The sequence below is a fragment of the Salvelinus sp. IW2-2015 genome, linkage group LG4q.1:29 (assembly GCF_002910315.2).
Source record: "Salvelinus sp. IW2-2015 linkage group LG4q.1:29, ASM291031v2, whole genome shotgun sequence".
Classification (NCBI taxonomy): Eukaryota; Metazoa; Chordata; class Actinopteri; order Salmoniformes; family Salmonidae; genus Salvelinus; species Salvelinus sp. IW2-2015.
Genome location: NC_036842.1, coordinates 31,797,797 through 31,821,442, shown reverse-complemented (window position 1 = coordinate 31,821,442; position 23,646 = coordinate 31,797,797). Strand labels below are relative to the sequence as shown.

The 23,646-nt window shown below is 39.7% G+C and overlaps 2 protein-coding genes across 3 annotated transcripts; one reads left to right on the top strand and one right to left on the bottom strand.

The window, feature by feature from the left end:
• Positions 1-7,592: 7,592 nt before the first annotated feature.
• Positions 7,593-9,332, bottom strand: LOC111961820 (forkhead box protein D1-like). Its single transcript, XM_023984373.2, has one exon. The coding sequence runs from the start codon at positions 9,082-9,084 to the stop codon at positions 8,068-8,070; it is 1,017 nt and encodes a 338-aa protein (XP_023840141.1). The 5' UTR covers positions 9,085-9,332; the 3' UTR covers positions 7,593-8,067.
• Positions 9,333-15,914: 6,582 nt separating this feature from the next.
• LOC111961818 (transcription factor BTF3) lies at positions 15,915-22,393 on the top strand. Of its 2 annotated transcripts, none has more exons than XM_023984372.2 (6): positions 15,915-15,992; positions 18,864-18,932; positions 19,061-19,174; positions 19,445-19,646; positions 20,324-20,380; positions 22,054-22,393. In XM_023984372.2, exons 2-6 carry the CDS (start codon positions 18,864-18,866, stop codon positions 22,098-22,100), a joined length of 489 nt encoding a protein of 162 aa, XP_023840140.1. In that variant the 5' UTR covers positions 15,915-15,992; the 3' UTR covers positions 22,101-22,393. The 2 variants fall into 2 exon arrangements, with proteins under 2 accessions (XP_023840140.1, XP_023840139.1); XM_023984371.2 differs by having other exon boundaries at positions 15,919-16,057.
• The last annotated feature ends 1,253 nt before the right edge of the window (positions 22,394-23,646 follow it).

Genomic DNA, 23,646 nt, shown 5'->3' with positions numbered 1-23,646 from the left:
GATAACCGCACGGATAACCGCACGGATAACCGCACAGATAACCGCACAGATAACCGCACAGATAACCGCACAGTTAACCGCACAACTACAATATAACTCTAACTCTAACTTTTCCTTCTTTTTAAAGAATTTTCCTTATTTTATTCTATAGGCTACATATGTGGACATCCGTCATCAAACACACTCACACATTAGTGAAATATAGACAATAGCCTATAGCAGTCTAGTGGGAGGAAGTTGTCAACGTGTATTTTGCAATTTATATAATTTACAGTAGTGTCAGGCATGCCCAAATTTGCATGCACAACACATACTTTGTGAGTTTGTGTGATTCATAAAATTATATTGAGTTATACAGAAAGCATGTCTTGTAATGAATTTGTATCTAGTAAAATCTATTTTACTCTGTTTTATAGTTATCGTTACTTAGAAAAGCAAAAATATCACAGTTCCTTGTTTTTGTAGTCATTCCATTTAATTCAAAATAAATGCCTTACTCTTCACTGATCCAACCAAAAGGCCAGTGACAGTATCCCTTATTGCCTCATTGAGATTGACACCATTCATATTGTCATAATCCACCAGGGCCTGTCTCCCAGATCAAAAGTGTCTCTGTGATTAAAGATCAGTTCAGCTGTAGTAGGATTCCTCATTCCTGCTTTCTATACACAAGTTGAAGAGAGAGAATACCCAGAAAGGGAGAGAGAGTCTGAACGTGAAAGAAAAAGAAAGACAAAAAAAAATAACACAAAAAGGATGGGTTCTACAAAAGGGAAATGACAGAATGCTTTCCCTTAGCCTCCAGCTCCTCTTGTGTAGCTGGGCCCTTGCAGCTCTGGGTAGTACTCTAATTAGACTAGTATTCAGGGGTGGCATTAGTTCCCAAACTTTTTAATGGGGCGGAAAGCGGAGCTCCTTTTAGAGAGAGGGGATAAGTGTAGCCAGTGTTCCACACACTGAAAAGCAGATGAAGGGATTCTCCGCCTCCCTGGGAGGTATTCACTCCTTTTTTCTCCTCTTTTCTCCCTTTCTCTCTATTTTTCTGCTTTTTCTAATTTCTCTCTTTGCCCCCCCTCCTCTCTCTTTTCCCTGTGTATTTTAGATTTTACACACACACACACACACTCACGGAAGCATGCAAGCACACATGCACACGCACACGCACACACAATGCTTTTTCTTCACTCCAATGAAATAAACACAATGCAACAGAACATGCCAAACAGAGTACACATCTCTACATGTTAATCTTATTACACTCATTATAACAAGAATTACGCTGCAATGAGAAGAGACAACATGCCTTCAGACGATATTCCATTCCATTTCAAACTAAGCAACAACTTACCAGTATTTATATATTTGTCAACCTAACTCAGTAAGTGTTGGATTCCGGTCGTTGGAGTGACCCTATATAAAAGATTTGAATTTGAGTTTAGTGTATTAATAATCTGTGGACACCTGTATGAATGTGACAGAAGTGTATATCTATGGAGGAAAGTTTATTGACTATTGCAGTAGGGACTGATGAGGGTTTGTGCTTTATTATATATGGGAGAGAGAGTTAGAGAGAGTACCATGGAAATTAGTAGAATGGAAAGTAAAAGAAACCATTGATTCAAACCATGTCCATAAAATAAGATCATTTTTGCAGCTCAAGTTTCAGACCACAGACCAACCAAGGGCTTTCTCTTAAAATATATAATTCATGAATGATTAATTAACTTTACGAGGAAGGTGGAGGGAAGGACACAGGCTTCCACACTGATTCAAATGATTTACATTATTTACATGTATCTATGTAAAGCATTCATCACAGTTATACACTGCAGAGCACTGTTAGAAGTTGACAAGGTATTTTACAATGCATCTAATATACATTATGTCAGTCAGATGGAACTATGGATAGAAAATACACTTTGATGTCATATTTATTTAATACTATGCAATATAATATATTATATAAAAGTCATAAAACTTTGGTAAACAGATTTAGTGGGTTTATGTCTATTAATTATTTATGATGTGTTATGAATTCTTTATAGATTATGTAAATAGTTTATGTAGTTTTGGTGTACATTATAGCAAATGCATAGTCCTGAAATGACATTGTAGGTTTATGTCTCAATAAAAGTAAGTTAGTAGCCTATACAAGTCAAGATTATGGAGCAACACATGTAATGTAAAGACAAACTTTTCAAAGCTTTTCAATGCAGTTCGTGGTCCTGTATGGCTGAGTTTGTAGAGCATGGCGTCAGCAATGCCTGGGTTGTGGGTTCCATTCCTAGGGCCACTCATACATAAAATGTATGCACATATGACTACGTTGCTTTGGATAAAAGTGTCTGCTAATTGGCATATATTATATTAAAATATATTTTTTATCCATACACACAAGGATGAATTTGGAACTATAATCCTAAACATTAAACTGAAAGATCATGAGCTAAGTACACCCATTGACAATACAAAAACCCCAGCTTTTTCTCAGTCCTGTTGAATTGAAAGTTGTTGAGAGTGTTGTCTGTGATGGTGGTGATGGTGCAAAGAGACTGTCTGAGGATCTGAAGGTGTGCCCCTAGCCCCTAAATGTTCCATAAAGCTAGCTCTACCACCCATTCTAGTATTGTGTACCACTCTTCTCATCTGAAAGATATAGGTTGACTTCTCACGCAATAGTAAGACCAGAGTAGTGTGTGGATTCACCCCCCATGTAGTCCACTGAGCTCCAGCACAAAACTTTGTCCCACACTGGTAAGGTGGATTTAATTTTAGAAATTCTTAATTCTTTCCTTTGTCTAGGCGGCTAGACCTACTGGTTGTTCATCAATCATTTGTCTTTGTAAACATATTTGTTCTATTTTCAGCTGCACAGCTTAAGTTCATAATGCCTAACTTTTGTTTTCGAGGCACTGGCTAAATGTGAGGTTGAGGCAACCTATTTTATAGCAACATTTATTTTAAATTAAGTGACTAAAATAACAACTTTGAATAAATGCCTTTGTTCCTGAATTCGTTTGGATCTAATGTTAGCAAAAACTCTCGAAATAGGCTATAGTTCTGCTCCTTCTCTAGTCTAGGTTGGCTTATCGGCGCCTTCAGGTTGCTTTGTGAGCTGAGTGTTTTGGTTTTAGCCCCGTTTTTCGTGACCTGTGTGACCCACCAAGGATAAACTGCTAACTGCGGAGCTTCAGTCACGCTCTCAAGGAGGCTGATGCCCACATGATCCGTGAAATTTGCTAAAAATCGCGTGTTAACCGCACAGTCACCTATAACTATAATTTAACTAGAACTTTTCCTTATTTTTTCGGACTTTTCCTTATTTTATTGTATAGGCTACATTTGTGGACTTCCGTCATCGAACACACTCACACATTTGTCAAATATAGATAGTAGCCTATAGCAGTCAATTATTCAATAGCCTTTGGGTTAAACGACTCAAACTCGATACTCGAAGTTGAACCATCGGTTTGGATTTATATCGATGTGGTACTATTTCATAAAATTGTATTTATTTATTTTATTTAAAAAATTCCAAATCAAACTGGCCAAATTATTTAATATGAAGTCCGTTGAGTCCTAGTGATCAGTTATCGAGTTAGGCTACTTTTATTTTGGTTAACATCTCGAATAGGCTACAGTTTATCCAATCAACATCCAATATAAATTGGGGTGAGAATATAATGGGTCAAAGGTTACACTTTTTCTAAGTGAATGTAGGTTTAGGGCCAGTTAGGCTAAACTTTCAAGAAAGGGTGAAATACATAATAAAGCCAACAAGGGATTATCGAAACATGGCTATTAATAACAATTTTGTGATCTGATATGCCGTGCTGCGGTGCAGGTATAGGCTAATAACAACACGGAACAACCAGGCTATAGACATATATGTCAAACATAACAAAGCCCCCAAACTGCTCTCCCATATCAATAGCAGAAACAAAGCAAGTTATGAAGATCATGCAGACCTTTAACTGTTGTTAACACGTTATTAATATCAACTTAGCCACTACAAGTTACTAATGTTAGGCTTGGTATCTGTAAAGCACTTTGTGACAACATGCAAAAAGGGATTCATAAAATAAATTAACGCATTTTCTGTTTTAAAAGGGAAAAAGGGAGAACGTGTGAATCAATCTACTTGTACACGTATTTATTCAAATCACTCTGACGGATAAAGAAAAAAGTAGGCTAGTGGGTTTCCATGCGCATGCAGACCATCAAATGATTTATGACATGGTGGTATATGTATGCCTAAAGCCTGTATGGTATTCTGAAGGGAACTTGTTTGTGTTCGTTCAAAACGTTTATTTGATCTTATTTTGTATTTGTGGGTAGGCTGTACTTCACCCTTTCGTGGGCAGACTGCTCTTCTATATTACGTTTGCTGGAAAGATAAATAGCCTATTGCATGACACACAACTTTTGAAAATTGTTTAATTTGGTTACATAGATTGACATTGGAACACTCATAGAGATCCTAATAAATTACGTATTCTAATTTCTAATTCTATGGGAACACTGCAGAAGCTAGGCCTTACAAGACCAATGGAATGTCGGTCGAAAAAAAAATACATTTTAGGAAAGAATGTAGTCTATATTCCAACGGATTCAATATGAATAAATATGTATCTATTCATTTATAATTGTGTGCATTTTATTGTCCTATGCGGCTTTTTGAATGTTGTACACCATCTTATACTGTTGAATTGATTTGCTTTAAATGTGTCTAATATTCTGCAGTGTCATTGCGTGAAGATTCTTTTCTCAGACGTATCGTGTTTTTCGCTTTCTATTCTATTCTATTCTAGTCTAGTTACTACTGTCGTTCAGTCACACTCATAACCAAACCATTTTAGTCTCACTTCATTACAATCCAGCGATGGTGAAGAGTACGCTGGTCAGGCCGTTTCTCTCTTATTTCAGAACTTGTAGGCCTACCACACACATTATTTTAATCATACAATCCTGTTTCTCCAATCATGAAAGATCCAACAAAAAGTTACATATTTTCTGAAATCTAATACATTTATATTTGTGCATTTGAGTAGCCCATATTTATAAAAGTAAACATAAACATACACAGATTAAAGGCTACTAATACAAATTACATTATGAGGGCAGTTTAGGTAGCAATAGGCCTTATATTTTATAGAGATTTACAAGAAAGACAACATATTTTTTTCTGTGCATGGGCCTATAGTGTGTGTGTGTGTGTGCGTGTGTGTGTGATGAAAACATTCAACATTTACAAATTATTAGGCTATTTCAAACTAGATTAATTGTTAACAACATCGTAGGATTGCATGTGGCCCACGCGTTGAAAATATTCAAATTTTTGCAGGCCTATATGGTACATTTCCTAGATTTCAGCACTCCGAGTTTGTATGGCATTACATATCCATATTTGCATATACATAAAGCCAATAGACTCCATTTATATCATCTCTCAATCTCTCAGCTACGGGCGGCTCTCTGCATACATGTATTGCCTGTGAAATGCTAAAAGTCGTCTTTAGTCATGTCTCGCTCCTGCTTGACCCTTTTTTACGAGTTATATTTATCATTTAGCACGAACAAATATGTGACCTCAGTCTCCAATAAGCAGGTTGCGACCCGGCGTGGTGTGAGTGTAGGGCCATGGACGCTCTCTCTCGCTCTGCTCTGGCTGCCTGGCTTGCGTGTTACATCATCACGCATGCTGCTGTCCTCCGGTGGCCTAGTGAACTGTTTCTGAGCGACGCACGGCGCTGAGTGGATCTAGCTATTGCTACACGCATTTCCTCTGCAACTGGGAAGCACGCAGTGGCGCCATTAACACGCGGCCGGGCGACGGGGATGCGCATTTGTAGTCACGGATGGATAACACACGCCAAACAGTGGTCCTTCCCTCGAAGAGAGGAGGTCTTTCTCTTGGCTTGTGGCCCATGCATCACGCCACAGCCTTGATGTTGTGAGGATGAGGCCTTCTGAAAATCAACTTTCCAGCCTTTTCTTACAAACACCTGCTTTGAATATGGAATGTTATATTTAGTAAAGAGATGCAGGTCTATTGTTTTAGCATCATCCAAAATAACATCATATAGCCAAAGCCTATACACATCATGATCCTATTATTATCCATAGGCTCATCATTGAGGACAGTGGCGGATAGATCTAATGTTATGGCTTCTACTAATGAGATGTGGGCTATATGTCTACTAATATCTAATGATGCATAATTGCATGATAAATACGTTATGCCCCTGACGCGCGTTTTAATATATAGGCTAGTCTTTTTTTATTCACATATCCATATGTTTCCTAATGCGCATCAAATCGTCTTACTTTCCTTGTAACAACCCTCGCCACGGCGCATGTCTGTAGCCTACTGCTCTGGGCTATGGATGTTAAGGAGTATAGCCTCGCTGACCAATACATCTCTCTCTCTCGTGGTAACTGTGACAAGTATGAGGAGATAATGAATTGGTCGAGGAGCAGTGTTTTCTCAAGAGCCCGAGCCAGCTGCCTCGGATCACCCTCGTGATAATCACCGTCGGTCCTGAAGGTAGCAAAATACAGTCTCTGTCACTCCAGTGACACCGGCTTGTCCACCAAGCGTAATTACAAGGATACATGTGGGAGAGGGCAAATGGACCTGTAGGTCCAAGGTTTGTCATCCATCCCGTGCATGGAAAATGTAATTACATTCAGACACAGCTAGGCCACACACACACACACACGCACACACACACACACACACACACACACACACGAGGCCTAAATTGTGGCTGTTTGTGTGTGTAAAGATACATTTTGAAAAGCCTGAACAAAATATTTATTCAGAATGTTAATGGTATAGAGTTGTAGGCCTACATGTTCTTAAAGTCACACACACACTCACGCATTCCCGCACACGCACACACACACGCACGCAAAGTTTCTTAAAGGTCTATGGGTAGCGAATATGAAGTTTATCTTGCACCCCTTGGCCTGTTGAAAGTAATGGTGCCAGTTTTGGTAATTTAACACTGAAAGTGACTTATTATTTATACAATAATACTGTTACAACACCTGATTCTCACTCTCTCTTTCAGTTTGTGCAGTAAAATATGGAACATAAGTAAAAGAAGAATACACTCTGTTGTTGATCTGTAGGCTATATGTGAACCAAATAAAAATATCCATGAGTCATTGTAACAGCAATTTAGATGCATTGTTATTATTATTATTATATAGATTTTTTAATTAACAGCAGCTGCGGACTAGTAGTTGTAGTGTTAGTAGTTTATTATTATAATGGCAGTAGCCATATTGATATTATTATTATTATGTGCCCACTCAATAGGTTATAGCCTACATTGTCTATTACTTTTTGGAAATATGTTTCTTAACAAAAATGAAAAGGATAGGTCTTTCAAAAACATTAAACAACACTATAGGCTACTTCATGCACGTGGTCAAGTGTGGGCCTACATTAGGCTAATTTCTAGACTGAGATTATTACTTACTTATTCATAAGTTACTTTCCAGGCAAAGAGTTTTTTTTGTAAAACAATATTTATTCTTGTTGAAAAACAAACCGTGTAAAAAATTATACAATACTTGCCAAAGAATGTACAATGTTTTATTACTGAAATAAGCACACACTGCATATAAATGAATTACTTTCATCTTTGTGTCTTTTCAATACAAAGCACAAATCAAAACAGTAAAAATGTTTCAATTTGCCAAACTACAAAAACATTGGTGTGTGTGACACAATATACATTGTTTTAGACGTGATCATTTATAAGCTGTTTCATTACGTCGATCCTGAGACGCCCTAGACAGTGACTTAAACGAATCACTTCATAAACAACGAAACATTTCGTGGAGAGAAAATTAGATTGACACTAAAATGTTATGAACATAAATATAATATATTTTTTACAGCATGAATAGGCATGAATAAGCCCTAGTGTAAATATCCATCATTCAGCTGCGTGTTACCCCAACAACAACAAAAACATACGAAAATAATCCTACCTTCAAAGAGGGGCGTTTTTGTTCATATTTCTTGAAAACTTTGAAGTTAGTTTATAGAAATTAACAGCCACTAGTACCGTTCACAATTCTGTTGGGAAAGTTCTCGACCGTGTGTAAAACAGTTCCTGGGTGCACGCTCTGCGACTGGTTGGGCGACTGTGGGGCGAGGGAGGACGATAACATTGGAACAAGAGGAGAAGTCCGCGAGGCACATTGAGAGTGCGCAGGGCTCAGCGACCCACCAATGATACTCTCAATGGAGAAGGGAGAGCGCTGGACAGGCGAGCTGGACTTGGCTGCAGTCTGTATGGGTGAAGCCAGGCTGGGGCTGAGCTGGGGATAGAACCGGCTCCTGGCCAAGTCAGTGGTGGGCATTAAGGACGGTGCCGGAATAATGGTCCCCGTGTGTGAATGCCTGGACTGTTGCTGCTGAAACGCGAAAATCGCAGAGTGTGTGTGGTAGGACTGCAGCTGGATACCGTAGCCGCAGCCGTAAGGTCCATAGCCGTACGCAGCGGCGGGGATAAAACTGTTGTGCTCCCGCAGAAAGTCCTGCTGCTGCTGCCGTTTAAAGCGTTTCCGTCGTCTCAGAAAGCTGCCGTTATCGAACATATCGGCGGACTCCGGGTCTAGGGTCCAGTAGTTTCCCTTCCCGGGGTTCCCCGGTTCCCTCGGTATCTTGACGAAACAGTCATTCAGGGACAAGTTGTGTCGGATCGAGTTCTGCCACGCGGGGAACTTTTCCCGGTAGTACGGGAAACGGTTGCTGATGAAATCGCAAATTTCGCTGAGGGTGAGCCGCTTCTTGGGGCTCTGAAGAATTGACATAGTGATCAAGGCGATGTAGGAGTAAGGGGGCTTCACCAGGGTGTTCTTACTGGCTGGTTTGTAAGGATCCCGGGACGAGGAGCTGTCCAGGCATGGCGGGGAGCCAGACAGCAGGTCATCGTGCATCTGCGCCACCTCGTCTACGTAAGAGCGCGTTTGGCTGTCCCCATCCTCCCCCTCGCCGACCACGTCGATGTCTGTCTCTTCCGAAAGGATGGAGGCATCCGACATCTCGGAGCTCAGAGTCATGGCTCACCGCTGGCTGTGTAGAGGCTGCACTGTGCTGTGCGCTCCCAGAAGCTACGGCGGATAGGAAGAGGATATACTGCCCGTGCTACTCTGCCCTCTTCCAAGACAACTCATATGACGGAGTTAGAGGAGCACGCCCGCGGTAATAGATGTCCCTTTTCTCCAGCCACTACCATATGTTTTAGGGCTTTTTTCGTTGTTCAATACCGCACATCCGGATGCTAGTCAGTGGAAAGACCTGAAAAAGGCCAAACCTGAATCCTAAAGAGGGCGGATCTTCCCTCACGCTTTATACCAGAGCTCTGATCACATGGCGAGGGAACGTCACCAAGGCAAATGAAGAGATTTAAAAAAATAGCAACAATTGTGGACGATTTAAAAAAGTTTGGTTCTCTTTTTGGTGGTCATCTTGGTATACAAATATAATTAATCTAAACCTTTCATTTCAGCTAAATGTTTGGCAAAAAAATAGGCCTATATCACTGAACATAGAAGATAGAAGGCTGCATGCAGAACAAAGCCCATGATGGTAGGACTATTCCTTATAGATCATAATCTAATGTGATAAAAAGCTGTAACATGATAGTGGAATGTTATGTTTTAAATAATTGACATAAACGATAAGTATTTATAAAGTTATGGATTTTAAGAAACAATGTAATAGTTCAGATAATTCATGATTCATCAAATAAATAAAAAATGTTTACAGTCGGAGTTTCATGACCCACTCTCCACGCTTCATAGTTTGCGTGATCCAGTAGTTATCTAGATTATCCGCGAGCCATTTGTAATAGAAAATAGTCAGCTGTTAACTCGCATCAGTCACGGGTCACGCAGAGCATGCGAGCAGCTCGAGAAATAAGGGCCTCTGCCGTGCACTGACTTTATAGCTCTGATTGATGTTTTTCTAAATAAAGGGGGAAAACATCAAATAAATCTGCTGTTTTGATGAGTTGATATGATTTTTGATAAATGATGGTGATGTTTATGCATACAGTATAACATTATTTATTTGGGTTATCTGGATCCTGTTATCTAGTGTACAATATTATAATTGTATCCATGTAACAGTGTAGGTTAAAGCAGCCTTACGTGATACGACTCCCGCAAAAGAGTGTGCAGACATTTCTGTAGGTCTACACGTGCGTAATAGCTTAACGCACAGCAACCGTTCCTATTCCTTATTCATAGAAGCCTACTTTAAAACTACACCAACATAGGCCTAAAGGATGCTTTTCAATTAAGTAATTCATTTGAAATATATAAAGAGTATGAAATGTAGGCTTATAACTATATTGTAAAACGGAACTTTGCATGATCTGAAATGATATTTCAAAACAACTTCCCGGTTGTGATTTTCCATTTCATTGCCTTTGCACGAGAAGTACGCACGAGAAGCTACACCTTATGATTGCTAATATTTTCCTTCTCACCCATCAAATTTTAATTAAAGGCTATGGTTCTATATTTCATTCTACAGAACCCCTTTCAACACCTAGGAGACAGTTACTTTCATGAAGTTGGTCGACTGTGAAGAATCTACATTTTTAAGTGTCACATTTTGAACCAAAATGTGACACTTACAATTTAAACTGGGACTCGCTTTGTTAGTGCACTAAAATCAAACATTATGGATGTCAGTCACGTATAGGCTAAATCATGCATATTTTCCACAAAACTAGATGTAAGACATCTCTTGACCTCAGCTTGGAGTGAGTGACACTTGATCATATCTCTCATATACCAATTTTGGGTGCATGAAACAACAAATGGGTACGAAATAAAACTTTTCATTACATAAAATACGTTTTAAAAGCGCTGAAAACCTATCAAACATCACCATTCGTTGATAAAGAACGTGACTGTTTGCAACAATAAAGTAGGCCTATAGGTAAAAGTATATTTGAATCCAAATAGATTATTTATTACTGTTGTTATCACAATGTCTCCTATGTCCCCCACTTAGTTATGTTAGTAAGTTCAGAAAACCTATAGACTACAAAAGTAGCCTAGACTACAACAATAGAGCCTATATAGAACGATGAAATGCATCTGTTGTATTGTAGAGATGAGGATGAATGGGTTTGGGTGATCTTTATGTCAATAAGACAATGTCTGGTGCTTGATGATGACCATATAATAGCAAACCCATGGTTGATTCAGAGTTGTATGATGACTTATGTTTATTTTACTCTGGCCTATCAACACCTCTACTGTAGCGTTTATGTTGGACCATGCAGCACCATCTAGCGGAGAAATAGTCCACACTCTCAACACGATGTCTACTTTGACAACTTCAGCTTTCAAATGTTTCACAATGACAGCACTTTTGTTTTCCCTTTCGTTCTTTTGAATTAAATCTGCATACTATTTATATTACAGTAACAGTTTATCAGTTACATGCAAGCCCTTTCACTCTCACAAATTACCAATTGGCTGACAACTGCCTCAAGCCTACACCTCGCCAACGGACCATTAGAACTTTCTCCAATACACATTTCTCAGACAGGTCTTAATAGTATTTTCAATGACTATCGAACTAATGGTCTTTTGATTTAACTCTTCAGAATTAACACACCATTGGTATAGAGTAGTTATTTCGTGCGTAAAAAAGTCGTGCGTAAAAACCTGTTTGAATTATTTGGAGCAAAAGTCACGCATGTGACAGTGTTTGTTTATTAGTTTATTTGTGCTAGTGCAGTAAATGGCAAATGTATGCGCTGTTAATAGCTATTGGTCCTTTGACTATGACGGACATTATGCTGTCTTTATTGTACAATCTTTCAGAAAGTAGGTCTACATATTTCCACACGCACTACATAATGTATATAAATGTATATATAATGTATATAATGTTATAATGCATATATAATGTTAAGGTAGTAAAAGAGTAAGGTAAGCCTAAGTGAATTGAATATTACATGTTTTATTTCTGTAAGAAAATACTTGGCTATTAAAGAATCTCGGGTGATGCTGACCGTGCATGGCAAATTAATTGCTATTTTTGAAAACAAAGCCTTGTTGAACTTAATTCGTTTAATAGGCCTATGCCTTTTTTGAAATACTATTTTAGACATGCATAACCTAGTCTTGGAGAGGGCTACGGAAAGACCCGGAGACCAAATGACCAGTCACTTTGAGATTAAATGACCAGTCACGTAAACCGAATAATAATTACAAATTTATTCAATAAATTTGATAGACTGGTTAGCGATATTAAAAGTTAATGATAGGTGAAAGTTGATAACAACTGTAGTCATTTATTTTAATGAATTATTTTTGTGCTCGACACTGACGCTGTAACGGTCCTGACCTGTTTTATGTTGTTTTTGTATGTGTTTAGGTCAGGGCATGTGTTTTGGGTGGGCAGTCTATGTTATCTGTTTCTATGTTGGTTGTGGTTGCCTGGTATGGCTCTTAATTAGAGGCAGGTGTTTTGCGTTCTCCTCTAATTAAGAGTCATATTTAGGTAGGGTGTTCTCACTGTTTGTTTGTGGGTGATTGTCTCCTGTGTCGTCGAATGTATGTACCATACGGGACTGTTTGGCTGTTCGTTTATTTTGATGTCGTCTGTTTCCTGTCCGTGAGTTTACGTTTAGTTATGTAAGTTTATGTTCAGGTTTCGTCAACGTCGTTTTCTTGTTTTGTTTATTTGAAAGTGTTTTGTGTTTCGTGTTGCCATCGTCGTGTAAATAAAAGGATGGCTTATTTCCCTGAAGCTGCATTTTGGTCTGATGATCCTTCTCTCCTCTCCTCGTCTGAGGATGAGGAGAGCGACAGCCCTTACAGACGCTTTCTGAAGATGAATCAAATGGGATTTGATGTATAGATTTATGGGCTGATATGTCACGATTGTCACCTACATTGGCCGTGGGAAAAACATTTAGCCTGTTTGCATCATGTATTCTATAAATCCTCATTCGAAATTATTTCATTGAGTTAGTTAGTAGTACAGGCATGGTTTGGGCTATAGTTAAATTAATTCGTGAGCTGACGCTGGAGTCCGTCTTTAAAGCAGGGTTCGCATTTGTGGTAAACCACTTCTAAAGTGTTTATAAATTCCTCTCTACGATCGGATGGTGTTTCAGTGCCACGGGGTACCAAGAAAGCACTTACTGCTGAACGCAATCCCTGCTTCTCGCGCTGACAAATCCTATAAATGTCACCAAAAGAGTCAGTCTCTCTCTGGGGACTTGGTAGCATGTGATTAATATGTATCACATGCATAAAAGGCAAGACAATACCTGTGCGTGCGGGTACATGTCCGTGATCAGGCATGATGTGTCGTGTGTCGTGTGTGTGTGTGAGAGAGACAGAGAGAAAGAGAGAGAAAGTGTGTGTGTGAGAGTGTGTATGTGAGAGAGAGTGTAGGGGAGAATGGGGCACGTTGAAGTTGAGACATTTTTAACACTTCAGCATCACACTGTCAAGGGTGATATAGTATTATTTATAATAAAGATATCTATAGTGCCTTCAGAAAGTATTCACACCACTTGTCTTTTTCCACATTTTGTGTCACTGGCCTACACACAATACCCCATAATATCAAAGTGGAATTATGTTTTAAGAAATGTCTACAAATTAATAAAAAATATAAAAGTGAAAATGTCTTGTGTAAATAAGTATTCAACCCCTTTGTTATGGCAAGCCTAGGTAAGTTCAGGAGTAAAAATGTGCTTAACAAATCACATAATACGTTATATGGACTCACACTGTGTGCAAAAATAGTGTTTAACATGATTTTTGAATGACCTCATCTCTGTACCCCACACATGCAATTATCTGTAAGGTCCCTCAGTCGAGCAGTGAATTCAACCAGATAGACCAGGGAGGTTTTCCAATGCCTTGGAAAGAAGGGCACCTATTGGTAGATGGGTAAAAATCCCTTTGAGCATGGTGAAGTCATTAATTACACTTTGGATGGTGTATCAATACACCCAGTCACTACAAAGATACAGGCGTCCATCCTAACTCAGTTTCCGGAGAGGAAGGAAACCGCTCAGCGCTTTTCACCATGATGTCAGTGGTGACTTCAAAACAGTTAGAGTTTAATGGTTGTGATACGAGAAAACGGATTATCAATAACATTGTAGTTACTCCACAATACTAACATAAATGACAGAGTGAAAAAAAGGAAGCCTGTACACAATAAAACATATTCCAAAACATGCATCCTGTCTGCAATAATGCACTAAAGTAAAACTGCAAAAAATGTGGCAAAGAAACAAACTTTATGTCCTGAATACAAAGTGTTATGTTTGGGGCAAATCCAACACAATACATTACTGAGTACCACTCTTCATATTTTCAAGCATGGTGGTGGCTGCATCATGTTATGGGTATGCTTGTCATCGGCAAGGACTAGGGAGTTTTTTAGGATAAAAACAAATGGAATAGAGCTAAGCAAAGGCAAAATCCTAAAGGATTTTCAGTTTCAGATTTTCTGCTTTCCAACAGACACTGGTAGAGAAATCACCAGGAAAAAAAACTAAAACACAAGGCCAAATATATATAATATGCTTACCAAGATGACATTGAATATTCCTGAGTTGCCTAGCTACAGTTTTGACTTAAATCGGCTTGAAAATCTATGGTAAGACTTGAAATGGCTTTCTAGTAATGACCAACAACCAACTTGACAGAGCTTGAAGAATTTTTAAAAGAATAATGTGCAAATATTGTACAATCCAGGCTCTTAGAGACTTACCTAGAAAGACTCACAGCTGTAATGGCTGCCAAAGGGGATTCTAACAGAGGTGTGAATACTTTCTGTATTTCATTTTCAATAAATTTGGTACAATTTCTATAACCATGTTTCACTTGTCATTATGGGGTATTGTGTGTAGATGGGTGAGAAGAAAATATATTTAATACATTTTGAATTCAGGCTGTAGCACAACAAAATGTTGAATAAATCAAGGGGTATGAATACTTTCTAAAGGCACTGTACATATATTTCCGGATGTTGTGTATCCCTGCAAATAATCAGAATTCATAAATAGGCAACTTAACAAATACTTGTGAAAATACTTGAGATTGTGTCTGTTGGGACAAAATGAGCATTGCTAACTTCAATCTGGTAATGTAGTGGTGACTATGAAACGCTATAGGCAAAGGTTGAGAGCAACATTTTTGTGTTCACATTACCATGGGAGTTTTGTATTGTACTGGACATTTCTTGAAAATCTTTGAAAATTCCATTAACAGGTACACCAGTTGTATACCAGTGTGAGTACATACAGCCCTACTGCAATTGCATTGTGACAGGCTTTAGATATGGGATCAAAGTTTTAGGCTGAATTAAAAAATATAATTTCATTCCACGTGTAGGCTAGGCTTGGTCTGGGCTATGGTGGCACTTTCCACTTTGTTCTCAGCCACAGAATGAGAAGGCCAATCTTACAATATGACTGAGAATGCAGGGTGTAATGTGTAGCTGATCACACCATAGACATTCCTTCTAAAACATAATTAAGATGAACAAGTGAAAGGTAGGGCTAGGCCTATTCAACAGAATTGAACCTTTATTTAACTAGGCAAGTCAGTTAAGAACAAATTCGTATTTACAATGACGGCCTACACCGGAGAATAGTTAGGTACAGTTCTATTCTACTCTTTCACTGATGAGTAATTACAATCTATTCGTATATATATATATATATATATATATATATATATATTAAGGCTTGCTATTCAATCTAGTAAAATTAATAATGTAATTTCACTGAAATACGTTTTATATTGGTGAGGGCAGGACAGGGCACTCCCTTGGTCTTTTAGTTAGAGATAGGGCCATTTCTACTGGCCCATCGGCCCTTCTTGCGGTTGCACCTCTGCCCGCACGTCACTTCCTCCAGCCTCTTTCGCTTCCATCTTGCTCCCCGCGTGTGCGCGCTGCTAGTGTGCAGGTCAGTTAGGAGCTCTAAAATACCTTCTTTCCTGCACTGTTTCTGCCATTCTTCAACGACACAAGGTAAACAATATCCTTGGTTATCAGACAGGTGAAAATCTTGGAGTTTGAACTCACGGGGACTTCGTAAACGAGTGTAGACATGAGAGGTGGAGTTCAACATACAGGCCCTTTCTAACGTTGGCTAACCTGTTAGCCTGGTATCTAGCCAGCAGCGGCACAAGGCCCGTTAACTAAATCGTTTAATATCTGGCTTATACCTATCAGTGGTAATCGTCAATCTCTCAAATCCTTGTAGAGCATTGGCGTATCGATGGTCAAGGTTTTAAATTGTCTCGCCATATTCCGCTCTTAACTTCTTAACTAGTGTAGGTAGCTAGTTTGCGAACGTTAGCATTAGATAACCGTTATAACGACCGATTATTAACCAGCTGGCTAGCACCCATATCCGGACAGATATTTGTATTTGTTGTATTTTACCTTTATTTAACTAGGCAGTCAGTTAAGAACAAATTCTTATTTTCAATGCAGGCCTAGGAACAGTTAACTGCCTTGTTCAGAACGACAGATTTTTACCTTGTCAGCTCGGGGATTCAATCTTGCAACCTTTCGGTTACTATTCCAACACTCTTAACCACTAGGCTACCTGCCGCCCTAACTTGCTAACTAACGTTACTGGTAAATTGGTTGATAGTCTGTCTAGCAGACAAACGACAACTAGGTAACATTAGGTATTTGTAATTAAACCTCGAATCGTTTGTTTTGTTTGCAGGTCTGTGTCTGTAGGACGAGTCTAACTTTTTCACATTCTACTTCTACTGTAATTATCTAGTTAACGGTAGCTAGTTAATGGCAACTGCTAGATGATACTGTACTGCTCAACAGGCAGTTTAGAAGACATACCGCAGCTTTGCCTTAACTTCCAACCATAATCTTGATTTACTGGTTTTGGGATATTTGCTAATTTACATGAACAGAATACTAGTACTCACTTGCCAAGGCGTGTGCCTTCAACTTGTATTTTATGACACAATTAAGATAGCCAGGCTACATGTACTTATATATGATGTTTGTAGCTAATATATATATATATATATATTAGTGATGCACCGATATTACATTTTTGGGCGATATTTTCTTTGCCAAAAAAAGGATACCGATATTTAAAATTTTAAGTTAAATAGTTAACACACACACATGGACGCAGCGGTCTAAGGCACTGCATCTCAGTGCAAGAGGCGATACTACAGTCGCTGGTTCGAATCCAGGCTGTATCACATCCAGCCGTGATTGGGAGTCCCATAGGGCGGCGCACAATTGGCCCAGCGTTGTCCGGGTTTGGCTAGGGGTAGGCTGTCATTGTAAATAAGAATTTGTTCTTAACTGCCTAGTTAAATAAAGGTTATAGACACACACACCACACTGACCAAAAAGTTATTTTGCAGGCATTTACGTATGTCCCCATTACCAGTAAAATATAATCAAAACCTATTTATTTCACTTACTTGTTGTGCTGTTATGTTGTTCATTTATTCAGTCGTTTAATTCTCAACCAGGATTTCCATGGAACGCCATTTGGGTCTTTGCACGTCAAAAAAATATACTATTTAACACTATTTGACGTGTCAAATAAGCTTGTTGACCAATCACGACCTGAATATGACTGCACGTCACATAATAATTTTACGCGCACATTCATTTTTTACATAGTTATTACACTGATTACACTATCACTCGTATTTCATATGTCACAACGATTCAACGATACGTATGTTATGATGCTGGTAAAGTTGTCTCACGCACCTACAGTGTTGGTTATATAAAAAAAAATGCCAGATAGCTCATAGATGCAAACAATGTCCTCCCCCAAAAACATAGCAAAACGACATAATCGGTTTCAGTAGCTATAGTTAGCTAGCTAACTCTATAGGTAGACGTCATCATCTAAAATAACCCTAATTTATAAAACAGTTCTTATTTGATTAATGGTCGGACCCATCTATGTGAAGCTAGTCACAATAAGGATTAGCCACAATAGTGGACTTTGTGGTTAACCTTCAAAATAAAAGCATGGCATAATTCTACTATTTGTATTCATTTGTATCACTGTCAATGACATACTTTTATTTTGAAGGCAAACCGCAAATTCTACTATTGTGCCTAATCCTTATTGTGGCTAGCTTCACAACATATAACCCAGTCCGGTTGAGCCTCACTAGCCAGATGAAGCTACCCCAGAAATTGTGGTCAAAAAAATTGCTTCATAACCAATGTGCTATTGTAAACACATCGTTCGTGGCTGGTGTTTGCTTGTTTGCAGACTTTTTTGTACAGCTTTGACAGTGCTACTGTATCTTTTTTGACACGCAAAGACCCAAACGGCGTTCCATAGTATGTATGTCGTGAAGCTAATAGCAGTGACGCTATTACTGTGCAACTCCGGTAGGGCAACATCTGAACAATGGTAGTGTGTACCGGTGCTCAACCAGTCGGCGAAAGCCAACATCACCCACGACAGAGAACGGTTGATTGTCAACGGCAATGAATTCTATTATCTTGGCTTTAATGGATTTCGCCTTTGAGTTGTCTCGCTGAAAATGTGTTACTCTTTCCACACAGCAGACATTGTGGGCTAGTTTAGGAATGCTGTGTTGCACGTATAGCGCAAAATTTTACGTGGCGTCATTACATCATGTACCTACGTTATATAGGAATGCACGTCAGCTTTGTCATCGGTTTTGCACATCGGCGTTAAATTAGACATCGGCCGATACCGATGTTGGCATTTTTAGCTAGTATTGGCCGATTCCGATATGTTCGCCGATTATATTATGCATCCCCAATACAACACATACTGTGTCTATTTCAGATGAAAGAAATAATAATGAATCAAGAAAAACTTGCCAAACTTCAGGCACAAGTCCGCATCGGCGGCAAGGTAAGAAGCTGTTCACACCAATCAATTGTTTCTTCAGAGTGAATGTTTAGAAAAAATATGTCAATATGAAGCTCATGTCTCACATGTTAAAATATCAGGTACTTGAATCTATCTGTTCTCTTTTACAGGGCACTGCTCGCAGAAAGAAGAAGGTTGTGCACAGAACTGCAACTGCAGATGACAAGAAACTTCAGTTCTCCCTAAAGAAACTAGGAGTCAACAACATCTCTGGCATTGAAGAGGTAAGGTCTGGTCCATGGTTAGACTGGTCCTCTCTCCCTCTGTAACCATCCCTTTTAAAATGGATGTTGGAGTACTTTAATTGTGACAAAAAATGTAATTGGAACCCACTGATTTCTTTGAGAGCAAAGGAGGGTTCATTTCAAGGCCCACTTTAGTTAGCTGTTGTATTTGAGTCTTCAGAAAGGGAGGTGTCTAGTCTTTCAGATTGTATGTCTATAACTGTGAGTAACATCACATTACCGTTCTCGTTTCTCCTCTGTTCCTCGCAGGTGAACATGTTCACGAACCAGGGGACAGTGATCCACTTCAACAACCCCAAAGTGCAGGCCTCCCTGGCAGCCAACACCTTCACCATCACTGGCCACGCCGAGACCAAGCAGCTGACAGAGATGCTCCCCAGCATCCTCAACCAGCTGGGAGCAGACAGTCTGACTAGCCTCCGGAGACTGGCTGAGGCTCTGCCCAAACAGGGTACGTGGGGCTGTGGGAGGGAGGGAGTGAGATGAGGAGGGCGGACTGGTTCTAATGGTTCAGGAGTACTGGTGGAGGGTCTGCCCAAACAGTGTCGGTTTTCATTGCAAAAGGTTTTCTGTTTGGAGTAATAAAAAAAAAAGTTACACTTTTTGCTTAGGAAACAGACTAATGAATACACCATTGGTTCTAATGGCTCAGGAGAGTCTGTTTTTAGGGGAAATATGGCCTATGTTTTGGTTTTTGAAGGGCAGCACTTTTGTTGTCACTTTTTTGATATATTTGAGAGGGAGCCTGTTTTTGTTTCAAGGCCATGCATTTTATTGACATTTCAACATAGGCTTTACCTCATCTGTTTGACTTGGCCACAAGTAGTAAAGACACTTCTTTAGCATAAGTGTGTGAGGAGGCGGATTGGTAATAAAAAAACAGATAAACATGCACAGTAGCAATCTCAAAGTTTTGGGATGGGGGGGATTTGAGGTAGGGCTGAAGGGTCTTGGATTGATTTTGAGCACTGGGCAGGCACTGACATTGTAATAGAAATACCATTTGTTTAAACAGACTATTTTACAAAGGTCATGATCATGTATTGTATACAACTTGAACTGAAGACCAGAGGCATTTGTACATAGCTCTGCAACAGGTTCGTAACAGCTCTTATTTTTTCCTCACAGCTGGAGATGGAAAAGCACCAATCGCCCCCATAGAGGAGGAAGATGATGATGTTCCAGGTGGGTCATGAACAGCCATCTCACAGTTAAGAGGTCATGATTGTTCATCAAGTTTACATCCCTGGTGTTACCCAAAATGCTGACTGGTACTTTTCATGTGTAATTTACATAACAATGGCCAACTGTGAACTTGGAACACCTTCTCAGAAAGCAACTGTCTTGATGATGCAGAGGTTGTTGATTCTGCTCACCACAAGTCTTGTCACACTCCTGAATGAAACGCACTTACACTGGAGCTTTCATTAACATAAAACACTGACACACTGGTTTGGGGTAAAGGCGTCAGCATGCTTCAGTCTGAAAAGACCTCAGCTTGAAAAATGAGAAAAAAGCGACAGTAGTACTGCTTGTCTGTTTTAAAAGGCCTCAAAATAGTCTTGAATCAATCTAAGATAACTCAATAAATCTGTCATTAATTTTGACATTTTTGACGACATCTTAGTCGAATTTTACGTCTAACGAAGATGTTTGGTGCAGTATTTCTCGAACAAATTTACATGAAAACGAGTTATCTCTCGCTGAATGACAAGACTTATTGACCGACCGTTGACCAATCACCGACGAAGGGGCATAGACGTCGGCTACCAATTTCCGGTTTACCTCCAGAAAAAATGCGGTGTGCCCAAAACGCTGAAAAACCCTCACCTACGTCCAAAATGAATGAAAACGTCACAATGTTGTCATAATATACGCATAAACTTTTCCAACCTGTTTTGTCTGGGAAGCAGTCTTAGGTGGAAGTGCAGTAATAGTGGCGTCATTGTGTGAGAATATCACACCAGCCTCTTGCAGTTGATTTGATGCTGTCCCACTCCCACCCTTTTGGCATGGATCGACACATTTCCATTTATTGATTATTTTTCCTTGTTCCTTATTTGAACGTCACCATAGAGATTGTGTAGGTATCTTCAACAATGGCTGTTTGTCCTAGACACTTATAAGAGTTTTTGCTCTGTGACGTGCTCCTGTGAGTCTCCACAACAACCACATGTAGTGTTATTTTACATTGTGGTCATTTATACTTTCTCTTATGTCTGTGTGACTTGTATTTTCCCGCAGATAATAGAACCGTGGTAGGTTTGCTTACTTTTGGGAAGTGAAGTGGGTCATGCTAAGGGGATCTAACAATCACTTGATGGTGATTGGAGTCGGGGTGGTGGGTTTAGTGTTTGAAATGTTTGTTTATGAGTTCTGAAAGCACCGTTTGCTTTTCTTTGTGGAGAAAAATGGTCCATACACATGAGGTTGCCATTAGTTACCCACGGCTTTTCCCAAGGCTCTCCTTTTCTCGTAACCCAACGTTTTCACAAATGTAACAAACAATTACTCTCATTCAGCGTGAGGAGCGGTTGAAGCCCGATGACACGGGGTTAACGGTCTATGCCATCATGTCATTAACAGAGTTTAGTTTCCCACCCCCACTTTAAATTGTGTTCAGACCTTTAGAATTGTTTTGATTATAACCCTAGACCCCACCGAGACAAATATGGACCTGACAGATTTATCAGATTATTGGGGGGTGGTAGAAATTATACCTGGGATCATGTTTCAGGTAAAACACAAATTTTTTCTTAAGTGGACTGAGACCAGTGGAAAGACTGATGGAGGCATGTATGTTTGGAGAGAGTATTGCTTGTTTCTTTCCCTTACTGACTGTTGGCTTGTTGTTTCAGATCTGGTGGAGAATTTTGACGAGGCTTCCAAGGATGAGGCAAACTAAAGAAATCAACAGACCTTCAGGAGAGTCTCAACAGGACTTGACTAGTCCGTGGGGTGGGCACAAGGCGTTATTTTTCTTTCTTGCCACCCGATTTTCCAAATGCTATTTTGTGCACTGCTGTCCGTGTCCAGTTTGAGAGTCAGTGGGAGATTGTATGTACGTTACTGTATGTTGTCTCTGAGGTTCGAGGTCTCTTCAGCAGTTTCCTCTGTGTTACTGAACCTTATTTCTTTGCAGTCTGGCTGAAACCATAATATCTGGAATAAACATTTTGCTATTGTCAACTAAAAGAATCGTGGTGTTTTATCTGATTACTTGAAATAAGGGGACAAAGGTGATTCCTCTTAGCAGTTGTGTATTTTAAATTAACATACATCTGCCTGTTTACCTTTTTAGTTGCACCCTAAAGCCAGGATTTGATCTAAAGCATGCTATAGAGCAGCACACTGGATAGACAACAATGTGAAGTTTTAAAGGTCATTTATGCTCGAGCTGACATGGGGTAGCATTGACCGTGACTGCTAACTTGACTAATGTTGGTAAGTATGACAACATTGTGGACACACCTTCAAATTTGTGGATTTGGGTATTTCGGCCACACCCGTTACTAACAGGTGTATAAACTTGAGCACACGGCTATGCAATATCCATAGACAAACATTGGCAGTAAAATAGCCCGTATTCAAGAGCTCAGTGACATTAAACATGGCACTGTCATAAGATGCCACCTTTCCAACAAGTCAGTTTGTCAAATTCCTGCCCTGCTAGAGCTGTCCCAGGCAACTATAAGTGGTGCTACTGTGAAGTGGAAATGTCTAGGAGCAACAACGGCTCAGCCGCGAAGTGATAGACCACACAAGCTCACAGAACGGGACCGCTGAGTGCTGAAGCACGTAAAAATCGTCTGTTCTCTGTTGCAACACTCACTACAGCATTCCAAATTTCTTATAGACTCAAAATTAGCACAGGAACTGTTGGGAGCTTCATGAAATGGGTTTCCATGGCCGAGCAGCCACACATAAACCTAAGATCACCATGTGCAATGCCAAGTGTCAGCTGGAGTGGTGTAAATCTCGCCATCATTGGACTCGAGCAGTGAAAACGCGTTCTCTGGGATGATGAATCGAGCTTCACCAACTGGCAGTCTGACGGACAAATCTGGATTTGGGGGATGCCAGGAGAACGCTACCTGCCTGAATGCTTAGTGCCAACTGTGTAGTTTGAGGAGGAATAATGGTCTGGTGCAGTTTTTCATGGTTTGGGTTCCTTAGTTCCATTGAAGAGAAATCTTATCGCTACAGCATACAAAGACATTCTAGACGATTCTGTGCTTCCAACTTTGTGGCAACAGTTTGAGGAAGGCCCTTTCCTGTTTCAGCATGACAATCCCCGTTGCACAAAGCGAGGTCCATACAGTAATGGTTTGTCAAGATTGGTGTGGAAGAACTTGACTGACCTGCACAGAGCCCTGACCTCAACCCCATCAAACACCTTTTGGGATGAATTGGAACGTCGACTGCGAGCCAGGCCAGATCTCACTGATGTT

Excerpts from the sequence above, each read along its gene's own strand:
- LOC111961820 (XM_023984373.2), bottom strand. The coding sequence starts at position 9,084 with ATGACTCTGAGCTCCGAGATGTCGGATGCCTCCATCCTTTCGGAAGAG.
- LOC111961818 (XM_023984372.2), top strand. The coding sequence starts at position 18,864 with ATGAAAGAAATAATAATGAATCAAGAAAAACTTGCCAAACTTCAGGCA. Across the intron at positions 19,175-19,444 it reads ACATCTCTGGCATTGAAGAG|GTGAACATGTTCACGAACCA; the intron begins GTAAGGTCTGGT and ends TGTTCCTCGCAG. Across the intron at positions 19,647-20,323 it reads TGAGGCTCTGCCCAAACAGG|CTGGAGATGGAAAAGCACCA; the intron begins GTACGTGGGGCT and ends TTTTCCTCACAG.